At 33.2% G+C, this 12,835-nt stretch overlaps 1 protein-coding gene and 1 non-coding gene across 2 annotated transcripts; both read right to left on the bottom strand.

The window, feature by feature from the left end:
• Positions 1 to 10,175, bottom strand: LOC111998875 (GBF-interacting protein 1-like). Its single transcript, XM_024030994.2, has 10 exons — positions 9,677 to 10,175; positions 7,763 to 7,806; positions 6,489 to 6,630; positions 5,611 to 5,737; positions 4,006 to 4,664; positions 2,642 to 2,975; positions 2,079 to 2,349; positions 1,840 to 1,938; positions 1,009 to 1,464; positions 1 to 472 (listed from the first exon to the last, which is right to left on the bottom strand). Exons 1-10 carry the CDS (start codon positions 9,873 to 9,875, stop codon positions 131 to 133), a joined length of 2,673 nt encoding a protein of 890 aa, XP_023886762.1. The 5' UTR covers positions 9,876 to 10,175; the 3' UTR covers positions 1 to 130.
• On the bottom strand, positions 7,266 to 7,369 carry LOC111998929 (small nucleolar RNA snoR97). The gene has a single exon (XR_002881521.1). It is a non-coding gene; the product is annotated as a small nucleolar RNA snoR97 (small nucleolar RNA).
• Positions 10,176 to 12,835: the final 2,660 nt, after the last annotated feature.

The following is a 12,835-nucleotide window of genomic DNA, read 5'->3' as shown; positions in this document are numbered from 1 at the left end:
TTGAAAGCCGAACACCACCCGATGCATTTGATAAAAAAGAAATTGGTTATTCATTTCACAAAGAAAATCGAAAATTTTCTATAGCTACTTCAATCGCTTACATGCGAAGGGGTTAAATTCACATTTTCTTTCAGAAGTTTGTTGTCCAATTGAGATGACCCAGTTGGGGCTGCTGATAAGCACCAACCTGCGCCCCCGGAGCAGCTGCAGCCACACCAACACCAACATTACCACCCATAGGAGGGCCCAAGTGGTGTGGATTACCAAGTGTACCAGGCTGTGGAGGAGGATGGTACATACCCGGAAATTGCATATGAGAAGATTGTGCAGCAGCTGCATTAAAGGAAGCATGACCCGTGTGGGATGGCATATAAGCACCATGAGGCGATTGCCCCGGCATGTTGTAGTATGGAGTGGATTGCATGCCTGGAAGCTCTCTAGGGTTCTGAATCCAAATTTCGGATGGCTCGGCCTGCAGTTTCAAATATTCAAATTACCGGCTTAGTTCTAATCCTCACAAAAATGAAATTCCCAAAATCAATGCATTCTAGTTGCTCCCGAACTTAGGAAAACTAAAATTTATTTGATTAAAAACATCAAAGGTTAAGAGAGAAGAAACCCAAGCACAAGCAAGGTACAATCAAAGTAGACATGTCTCTAATGCAAACTTATGCATGCATTGCAGAGCTTAACCAAATTCAAATACATAGATTACTATCCAGTGAAAGTTTTTTACAGAGATTCACATCCAAATGGCAGGCACTAACTACATTATACACAACACAACAAAACGCTAAAAGAAGAGGTAATAGGGACTGAACACCATCACCAACTTGTTTCCTTTATGAACTAAGGTATTGGACAACAATGCTAGAAATAGGATTGCTAAGATATAACAGGACATGCAAGATTATAACTAGGGCCTCCATACAAAACTTATTTGAAGTAAGCCCCTAAATGCAATTGTTTAATGCATCAAATAAAAAAAAATAAGATATGTATTTTTACCTGTGGATTTGGCACATAAAGATTTCCATCTTTGTATTTGATTCGAGATGAATCATCAAGCCCAGTTGCACCACCAACTACACCAGGAGCATTGATAGCATATCCCGTTGGATTAGTAAAATTTCCAAACCCTGTGGGACTGCCAGCAGGAACAGGCTTAAACTGTTGAATTCCGTACTTCAGGCTGTTTGCATTTAAATGGGAACTACCTCCAGGCATCAGCAAGTAACTGCTACCATTTGATGGGTGAGGATAGGCTGGGTTACTAGAGTAGCCAGGCATGGCCATTGGCGAAACATAGACTGGAGGAGGAAACTGACGATGGTATGGCATAAGATTCGCAAAATGGGAAACATGAAATTGTGGGTACATCTGTGCTACAGGTGGCTGTTGCTGCTGTTGTACCATAGCAATTGTTGATGCAGGGATGCTGTTTGCAGTATGTGAGCTTAAAGCCTGAAGTTGTAAGAGAAAAAAAAAACAATTAAACGGGTAGCATCAAAATATTAAGAGATGTACCAAGTCAAAAGACCTTTACATTTTTTTTTTTAAACAAAAGACCAAACTTTCAAAAAATAATCCAGATTTGAGTAACTTAGAAAGTTGTTTATTGATCACTACTAAAGATCAGTTGGCAAACAATTATAATGTTCTGAAAAATATCCTTCTTTGTATATCAACACACTCCCTACAAAATGAGACGTACCTAAGCTGCTGTAGTGCATCCATAAAAATAAATATTAAATCAAAACAGGTTTTGTTCATACAAGTGTGTAGCAATATGAGAAGCAAAATATTTTCCATCAAACAATGATAAGCATTCAAATTTACCTCCTGAGGAGATGGAAGACCCTGACCCCGTACAGTTTCATCCATTGTGGAGGGTCTAAAATAGGGGGTCAAATCATAACCAGTTTGAGGATCATATGCCTGCATGAAAACCAACACGTCATATTGGATCATAGTAAAAAGTGAAATAACATGCATGCAATAAAATCAATAATTTTTGTATACACATTGATATAGCAAGTAAAATTTACATGAGGTGGAAATCAGAAAAATGAACTCACCGAAAAACCTGGTAGTTCAGGAGGATCTTGATGCTGCTGTGATTCTGAAGGGGCATAGGATGGACTGTTCTCTCGAACCAAACCAATATCTGCATAATTCTCCAAATTCTGAGGGCTTGTGGATTCTTTTTTATCAGACAATTGATGCTCAACAGCCACACCAGATGCTGGAGAATCAGATCCAGAATTTCTAACTTGGTCATCAAGTAACTCTGCCGTCTTGCCACCGGAAACATCCTCACCGGAAGACTCTGGAGCTGACACCAATAAACTGCCATCACAAATTAACATATTAATACTTGCCCAAGTTATATATTATATTTAAGGAAATCACTGAATATCCAAATTGCTCAGATAAATTTCAAAAAGAAAAAAAAAAGTATTTATAGAAATGATCATTTCAGATGTCCAATTTTTTTTAATAAGTAAAAACATTATTGAAAAAGAAAATAAACTTTATATACACAGGATGTATATACAAAGCTATCCTCAAGAATAGATTTCCAAAGTATTACACTAGCTCATAGGTAAATAATTTACAGTATTTAGAAAATAATACCAACCTTGCAGCAGCTTCACCGTTTAATTCTTCTGTAGTTCCCACTGCTTGTAGTCCAGAAGCAAGATTCACTGAAGAATCAAACTCTGTCCCAATGCTGCCAAAGGTCAGCTGACATCTATCAGTTTCAGGGACTCGAATATGCTGTGCTATGATCACATTCTGATTTTCATAGATGTTTACTCGTGAAAGCTTATCTTGCAGCTTAGCTGCTTCAGATTCCAAATCCTTGGATTTCTCAGCAGGAGGTGAAACAGATTTTGTAGGTGTTCCAATCACTCCAGGGTTGCTAACAGCTGACTTTTGGCTTGATTTAGGTTTCCACTTATGCTGAGAGACTGCATTAAAATTCATGATCATTTCACGAATCAAAGGATCTACTGATGAAAATAGATCAACCTTCACAAATAAGAAACAATTGCACAATCTTTAATGGTTGACATCATTCCTTTCCAAGTAAAATGGCAACTATTACCAACAAAGTAAAAGTAATTTCTCCAATTACTTTTGAGCAAATTGGAGCAATAAAGGTATGCATAACTAAGAGAAGATAAGAGGCTACTTTAATGCATCAAAACATTTGATAAAAACGTAAAATCAACTAATCGGGGTAGACCACAATAATCTGTGTTTGCTTTCTAACTTATCTGAAATCATAATCTCTGTAACCTTCCTCGTTGGCATATCCTTCTTCATTGCTTTTTTTATATATATAATCAAATTTTATTGAAAAAACAAGACAACCTCATGTACAGTGTACACCAAAGGAAAAAAAAAAAAAAAAAATGATCCAGTTTTTTTTTTAAAAAAAACACCTTTGATATATATACCAAAGGTAGCCTAGAGAATTCCTTCTTCGTTACTTTTTAACTATATTGTTTTAAGCCTTCCACTCTCTTTTCACTCAGTCAACTTGAATTAAATCAAGCTTTTCAAAAAAATTAATAAAAAAAAATTGGGATAAATACACAAGTGCATCTATTCACATGTTAATGCTATCTTGCCAAAAGTGGATATATTCAACCATGACCAGAAAGAAATTAGAACTTTAGCATGGCATCAAAAACTCATAATTCCTATGTCTGAAACTTAGAATAATACAGGATTACATAAGTTTATTCCTGAACTTGCACTAACAAATTTCAAGCAATCAAAATCTAGTGAGGGTAGACAACTTCATTTTGAAGAAATATTTCTTCTTTTTTTTTTTTTTTTATAAATAGCAAGTTATGCATACACCTAGTAGGTCTAGAACCCTTAACTACTGTCAACCCTATTCTTATAGATGGAGGCCATTTGAGCTAGAGCTCAATGATCACTTTCAAGGGACATTCAATTAATAATATAGCTCATGTTTGACAAATGTACCTTTTTGATGACCCACAAGTTGATGTGGCCTGCTACTATACTGATTATTTAATAAGGGGCGGTTGACTGGCATGCTGGGCATAACAGAATCAGTTGTAGTAGCTTGACTGAGTTGGTCAGTTCTGGAAATGGCATTGAGAGGTCGGAATGATTCAGCAGAGGAACCATCCTTTCCCAAAATTGAATTTGAGAAAGAACTACTTGGTACAGATGACTGTTTGACAGAGTTTTCAGAAGACTGTCGACGAACTCCGACAACACCAACTTCACGTTTAATAGCTCCAACAGGGCCTGATGATCTGGAATCTGGAGATGGCACGTGAACCGGGTCTGTGGAAGAGGAATACACCCCAACAGCAGAAATGCTTGATGCTAGAGTTGCAGGACTTGGTTGGGAGTTGTTTGGCTTCACTGCATGCAGCCGTGAAGTTGCATTTGGAGTTGAAGCCCTTGCATTTGGAGTTGAAGCCCTAGCATTTGGAATTGAAGCCCTTGCATTTGGAGTTGAAGCCCGCTTTTCACCTAATACTCCTTTCCCATAAGTGTCACTTGAATTGGCATCTTGAGCATGTCTAGGGTATGACTCAGTTGGTCCATTCAAAGTCCGAGATGAACTCCGTCCACCAGAAGACTTCTGGCTGCTTGAGGTTCCTGATGAACTGCAGAGAGTACAAGAGAGATACATGAATGACATGATTATGCAGTACAGAATAAATGCTTAGTCAGGAAAAAATCTCACTCATTCACAGAATTAGTTGAATTCATTGTTCTCAAAATCTATTTATTCCACAGAGGACCTATCATCAATAGGAATCAGTTTCATATTGGTCCCAGTTTTGTCTAAGTTATCAATGAGCATATACTACTATCAGGAAAAACAAAAATGCAAAAACACCAACTAAGTCCCTTGATTTTGTCTACTCTATTCTTCTCAATTAAAAAATTTGTGTCCTAGCTTTTTCAGGCACTAACATGTTTTCCAGGTGATGTCTTTCAGAGGGTACATCACTTAAAACTCTGTTAATCCTAAGATTCATTCATTGTACTTACTTCATTTCATTGTATCTCATTTCTTATTTCTGCCATCTGAGAGTACATTTGGAAGAGCTTATTTTCATTGTAAAAGTACAGTTATACCTAGAAAAAGTGAAGCTTTAAAAGTTGTCCATAAACTGATGATGAAAATAAGCTCACATTTTAAGTTAAACAGACTCTATACTTCACAAATTACCAATCATACAGCAGACATATTATGCTGGACTGGAGAAATAGAGCATACTGCATGGACTAGAAAAAAATTCAAAATTCTTTGTCCATCATTCTTCTCAGGCTTCTATTCTTCAGCTAAAAGCTTAAAACCCATGAACTACTTTTGCTATTCTATTAATTTTTATTAAATATAACATTTTTAAAGAAGGCCACCACAAAAAGTTCTATGTTTTCTTTATATTCAAAATTAAGGAATATATATTGGTAAACTATTTTTACAGATGCTAGAGATGTGACAATAGATTCATTGGTCACAATAATATTACGATCACATTGAGGCACGGATAAAGAAAAAAGACTATATACAGCTAACATACAAACAATATAGAATCATACCCCTTTTCAGAAACATTTGAGATCACTTGCTCATTAGTGGACGTAGTACATTGCGGCAAAGCGGGCTTCACTTCTCTATCCACATTTCGATTAACTCTGTTGTCTCTCACAACACGGAACTTAATGCCTGAAAACAGTATGAAACTAATATTAATCAGTCTATAGCACAACAAAGATAAAGCCTACTATCTACTTGTATAAATAATTTATGGGCAAATGTGAATTTCTCATGTACATATGTGAATTTGAAGAAAAAATAAAGCTTCATGGATTGCATAAAAGAACACTGCCCGGAAAAGTTTAAATACATCCAGTAATGCCAGAATTATAGCAGGAATCAGTGTAACGATGAAAGAACAGGACTCAGTTCAAAGGAATTCATTAAAGCTCGCAGTACAACTAATTGATACTTACCACTTTGATCCTTAGGACTTCAATCATGATGTGCTGTAAAGCATTTATACCATAAACCTTTTGTTTGTTAACTATTATACAGTTCAAAATAAATCAATCTTACAGTCATTAAATATTTGAGTATATGTACTTTGGATAGGAAAAACACAAAATGTAAGATCAGAAACTTGGCCAGGCAATGTATTTTACAAATTGACCGACTAAAAACAAATGCTCCGATTTAGATTTTAAAAGTAAGAGTTAGACAGACAGAGTTTATTGCCATCTATTAAATATTCATATTCCTGAGTAATTTTTAAGCCTTAAAAAGAAAAATAAAAAGAAGGGATAAGAAGCATATTCAGAAAACACTAAAATTGAAAATCACAGTACCTTGTCTAAAGGATTAATAATCAAGTTATTTACCAAGACAAAACAAAAGTACACACAATATATTAATAAATAACTATTGACACTAAAATTACCAGGTACAGATTTCCGTGTATAGCCTCCTCTCCGGACATTACGATCAGAAAATGTATGAAATTTCATTGCTTGACCATTCATCCCTTCATCAACACTCTCAGAATGTCTTCGTGGATCCACAGGAGCCTTGTACCCCATATTCTAAGCATAAGCACATATCATTGTTGACAGGATGTTACATAGCACAAGATTCCTCTTAAACAATTAACATTTTTAACTAAGAAGGAAGTACATTTAATATAAAAAGAAAAACTTAAGTGTAGACTCTAGAAACAGAACAAATAGATATCTTAAGCCTCTAGACAAAGCTGATTACAAATAGGTGTCTTAAAAACTGTTACCCCTACCAAAGTTTTTCATTTCAGGGGAAGACAGAACATAAGGGGGGCAAATTTTCAGAGGTTAAACAATTCTTTACTGGCCAAATGTTCAAAGAGATCTAGAATTTAGTTGCACATTGCATTCATAAATCAAATAACCACTTTCATAAGTACAAGCACCAAGAAAGTGCCTCAAGGATAACCTATGCGTAGTCTTATTATGTTCACATATATCAACATAAGCTATAGATAAAGTGCACGTGCTTTCTGCCTCTTTTTAGACACAAACATCACTTTCCGTTAACTTGATACCCAAAAATAAAAAAAATAAATTCAGAACAAGTCATGGATGGGTAATATATGATGAAAATAAAGTTAAGTTAATTTAAAATATTTAACTAGAGAATCACTTTTCCAAGCTCGTGAAAATTACAAGCATAAATATATTTTCATCATTTGTGTGGTGTTGTCATTAAACTCCATCATGGAATACAAAAGATATGGAACTGATAACAACAGATAATTTATGGGTTATTCTGGCTCTAAACCCAACAAATAGGTGCAAGTACGGTTAAAATTCAAAGGGCAACAATAAGTAGATAGCTCAACATCTTTCAAAAGATTAAAGGTGCAATAATATGTCATTGCTTAGGGTAACTGAGTGCATTGCACAGAAGGCCACATTATTAGCAGCACAACCAACCATAAATTGTTTCCCTAAGAACTATGCTCCTCTGTTCAAAGACCTAAGAAATTGCATAAAACTCAATACATTCCTACTTCCCACAAGCAAATATTAAATTCATCCATAAATGATGTTTTAATAAACCTCCATGTCAAAGAACATATAGAGAATGACTTACCCAAAAAAAGAAAATATAGAGAATGATTCAAGAAACAATGACTGAATTAAGAATAGTTCATTAAAAAACAAAGAACACACAAGGTCATACCTCCTTTCTCTTGTCTCTTTTTCTCTTCACCTCATGAAATGGATCTGAGTAAAAACAAGTAACAATACAAGAAAAATTCATTAAATTACAATTAGAAGTGCAAATCATAACAAATGAAAATTCATAAAAATAAAAAATAAAAAAAAAATGGTAATTCAGGAAGTATTCTATAACTTTTGTTCCAAACATTTGTTTTTTAGGCAAAAAGATTGTCCAAACAAGTATTCTATATAGCGTGTAGATTAGCTTAACCCCCATTATGCCACGTTCCCAAGCAGGGCATACCACATGACATAGGATCAGGCTAGGTACAGTTAAGGTTTCTGTTGCTTGGTTATCAAATAACGGAAAACATGTCCAAAGTATTATTGATCCCATTCTACAAGTTTTAAGCAACCAAAATGAGCAATCATTTACGGAATTGTGCACGAATTAAAGTACTTGTGTCAAGCTTTTAGTTTTAAAATAACTTAATTATTGTGTAGTATTTAATTCCAAAATCTAATAACGAATCCCCTAAGTCAGTATGAGTGCATAACTAATAATGCCCATTGGTCAGACACAATGCAGGCTCACATGCTTAAAGTGGCAGCTAAGTTCTACATGACACACAATCTTTAGCAAAAATTTATTCCTGAACCTCAAATTTTCATCAGTCATTAACAATGATATCACATTATCTCAACAAAATGAGAAGAGTGCACAAAAGAGTGCTTCCCGACAAACTCTGAATTGTGTTGTGTGTAAGGCAAAGCTGAGTGTACAAAATGCAACTGATAAAAACCAATGTCAGCGCATAACATCAAGCACACAACAAAGAACACTAAGCCAAAGAAAACAAACACAATAGTCTATAGACAAGTTAAAAACATAGCAAATTGACCTTAGTTTAGTAGTTCCCATGAACAAAACCTCAGCAAAAACAACAAAAAATACAAACTAAAAACCTAACATAGATGAGACCCAAAATCTAACACAAGTAAACCCTAAACAACCCCCCTCCCCCCAAAACACACAACATTAACCAACTCCCAAGCCCAAAACTAAGAAACAACAAAATCCCAATACCCAAATTGCACAAGAAACACAACCAAAAAACCAAAAGAAACACAGTCAAAACCTAGAAAGCACAGACACGAACATGCTGTACGGGTATGGACACATGCAGTGACAATAGTAATTTCTGAAAAAGTATAACATGAAACAGCCAGTATGACACAATTATTACACGGGCACAACATGACTAGGACACAAATACGACAGGGGGTACGGCACCCTAAATGAAGTGTCCATGCTTCCTACGTCAAAACCAATGTGAACCAAGAAAAACCCTTTTAACCAAAGCAAACCCAAAAATCTAATCAAGACCTTGTCTTTACCTGGACCCAATGAAAAAATTGGAAAACAGATAAAAACAGAGCAATGTGAACCATAATTAACACATAATAATTAAACCACAACTTTCAATCCTAGAATAAGTAAAACAACAAAAACCCATTAACCAAAGCAAACCCAGAGACCTAAGAAGCAAATAAAAACAAAGCAATGTGAACCATAATTAACGCATACTAATTAAACCACAACTTTCAATCCTAGAATAAGTAAAACAACAAAAACCCATTAACCAAAGCAAACCCAGAAACCTAAGAAGCAAATAAAAACAAAGCAATGTGAACCATAATTAACATATAATAATTATACCACAACTTTCAATCCTAGAACAAGTAAAACAACAAAAACCCATTAACCAAAACAAACCCAGAAACCTAAAAACCAACTAAAAACAGAGCAATGTGAACAAAAATTAACACATAAAAACCACAACCCTCCAAGCCCAGAATCAGTAAAACAAACAAAAACCCACTAACCAAAACAATCCCAAAAAGAAAAAAAAAATTGAAAAAGAAAGCAAACCTTGGATGAGCAATTTCTGGGTGGTTTCATTAGGATCCATGTTGGCTTCTTTCAAAGCCGCATAGATATCCAATTCAGAGTGATTACCCACGATTTCTTTGATGGATTGGATCGTCTTCCTCACCCCTGCTGACAGTTTCTGAGTCCCACCGCCTCCCTCGATCACTCGTGACCCACCTCCACCAATACCAGTGACCATTTCAAAAACCCCCACAAAAAAATTAAAATAAACAACAAAATATTCGAAAATTTATTATTGTTTGCTTTATATAATTATATATATATATGTACTAATATATGCGTGTGTATGGGGTGGAGAATCAAAAACCCTAATGATGTGTGGCTTTGCAGTGAGAGAGAGAGAGAGAGAGAGAAACTAGGGTTAGGGTTTTGGTGATTTTTGAAATAGTAGAAGTAAGCAGAGAGAGAGAGAGAGAGATAGAGAGAATGGAGAGTCTTTTTTGTTCAGTGTTGTTTCCGTGTGTATTTGGGGTTTTGAAAACAATTTTCTTTTTCTTTTTTCTTTTTTTGAGTTTTGGGGGAATATGAAATTCTTTGGTGGGATAATTTGGGTGTTTTCGGGGGAGTTTTTTTTTTTTTTTTTTTTTAAATGCCCTTGGTTTTGGGGTTTAATTGCAACAATGACTTTTTTTTTTTTTTTTTTTTGTGATTGCTTTGAGGGGGAGTGGTGCGAGTGGGTTGTTATGGTGATTAGGAATAGGGAAGGCAGTTGGGGATTGAGATTTATGTCCCTAATTTTCCTAGCTTTTCTTCTAGTTGTATAGGCTTCCTATCAAAAATATATGCAAAAGTTTTTCAATATACGGCTGTAACTCACCACTTAAATTACTTTTTTATCAAAATATATACAAAAGTTTTTTATACATGACTGTAACTTGCCACTTAAATTACTCTTTTGCTTATTAATATCAACCAATAAGCACCTATCATTTGGGATTTGCAGGGCCACTCAAGGCATTATGGGCCCTATGATAACTAAGCATATTCTTATATTTTGAATATTAATAATAAAATTATTATATATTTAATAGCTGTAAATAAAATTTGAATATAAATTTATTTACTAGTATGAGATTATTTAGTTCTTTCGACATTTGGGTATAAAAGATTAATGAGTTCTATACTCTAAAACTGAGAAAAACGAACAATCATTATTACATCCAATGAAAATATTTTTCTTTTTCTAGTCTTTCTTTGAAAAAAATTATTTTTTATTTATTGGTGAATATTTGGAACTTAATTAATACTATCATTGGTACAAAGATGTCTATATTCATAAAAATTTAGGGGCCTTAGGCAGTTGCCTAGTTACTTCATTCATTGAGCCAATACTTCGGATATATTATGAAAATGTTGTGAACATAACAATTTTCTTAGTGTAGAGCTATCATCCCCATCCAAGTACATTGTGATTGAAAAGACTATGTGTAACTTTAGTCATATCACTATTTTTATATGAATAATATACATCCACACACTATTTTACAATATTTTTACAAACTATTGCTATGGTCAACTCTTACTAGTTCACATCTAGGTCCACAACTAACATTATTTTTTATTTACTAATAATTATTTATCATATTAGTAGTTTGTAAAAAAAAAAAATTGCAAAATAATTTATAGATTTAGCATTTTTTTTTTAATAGATAGTCGCGTCATTTTTCAAATGAGTTATGTAACTTGATTAAATGAATACTACACATTCATAATTTTATAAATCATCACATAATGGATTGGATGAAATACCTTTGTAACAATTTGGAGCAAAACTTTATCCTATATATTTTTTTTAATGTTTAACCTACTACGACCAATTGTATTATAAATATTTATTATGTGACAATAAATCTAATAAATAAAATAAATAGAAAACAATGAAATAAACATATATATATACACACACTATCTTGTTATTTTAACACAAGTAGCATCTTCTTTTTTTTCCTTCAAGAAAAAGGGCTTTTGTTTAACCCAAAAAAAAAGTAGGAGTAAGAAGTTGCTACTAAGAAATGATTAGTTGTTGATTGGATTCTCCAACCCCGTCCTCGTGTAAGATTAATTAATTATCAGATTATTATAGAAGATTAAGATTCTATTGGCATTGTCTCTAAAAATTTTATTTTACTATACGCATTTACGCAAAAGCATTAAACTTACATACACACATAATAATAATAATAATAATAATAATACACATGTGATGTGAACATACAGAATCCAATTAGAATTTCAACAGTCAACACTCCAAGTTAATAGCAAACTTAACATTATGATGCAAAGTGTCATTTTTTTTTTTTTTTTGAGAAATGATACAAAGTGTAATTTGAGATATAATTTAGGACGATAGAATATAATTTTCCCCAAATTTATCTTAAACAATTATAATGAGTTATATAAGACTTTAAAAAAAAAATTAATGATCTATAAGAATGTGTTTTTTTTTTTTTTTTTCCAGAAAGGCCAGTTTAGTATATGTGTTTGAAAACTGAAAATTGTTGTTTAAAAATATTTGTGAAAATACGTGTGGGTAAAAAAATGTATTAAAATACGTGAAATGCTATTTAAAAACTAAAAATAGTTGTTTGAAAACACAAACCAAACGGGCCCTAAAGAGTGTTGATTTAAATGTAGTACTTATTATTAATACTACATTAAAACAATGTTATTTTTTTTTATTTAATTCGATGGTTACAAAAGATAAATAAGATTTAAATTGTATACGTTTTTGTCAAAAATATCAAGATGTATTAGTTCAACTTCATGCATTGGACTCCAAAAAAAAAGTTTTTTTTTTTTTTAAAAAAAAATTTGAGTACATGAAGATCAATAAAATTTACAAGTCCTAAATTAAGGGACATCATTTTGTCATATCACAAAGTTTAGAAGAATTGTAAGAACATTGTTAGTTTTTCTTTTTTCTTTTTTAATAATACCAAATTTCATTAGCTAATAAGAGCAACATCTAGCTTTAATTGCTTAGGGCCTGTTTGACACTTGTGTTTATAAAATAGTTTTTATTTTTTTTGAAAATACGTGTAAATAAAAAAAAAATATAAAAATATGTATAATATTATTTAAAAATTAAAAATATGTGTTTAAATTTTCGTACCAAATGAGGCCTTAGAAACTACCAAA

The sequence above is a fragment of the Quercus suber genome, unplaced genomic scaffold (assembly GCF_002906115.3).
Source record: "Quercus suber isolate HL8 unplaced genomic scaffold, Cork oak 2.0 scaffold_574, whole genome shotgun sequence".
Lineage (NCBI taxonomy): Eukaryota > Viridiplantae > Streptophyta > Magnoliopsida > Fagales > Fagaceae > Quercus > Quercus suber.
The sequence above is the reverse complement of the archived record's forward strand: the minus strand, read 5'-3'. Positions and strand labels throughout refer to the sequence as shown.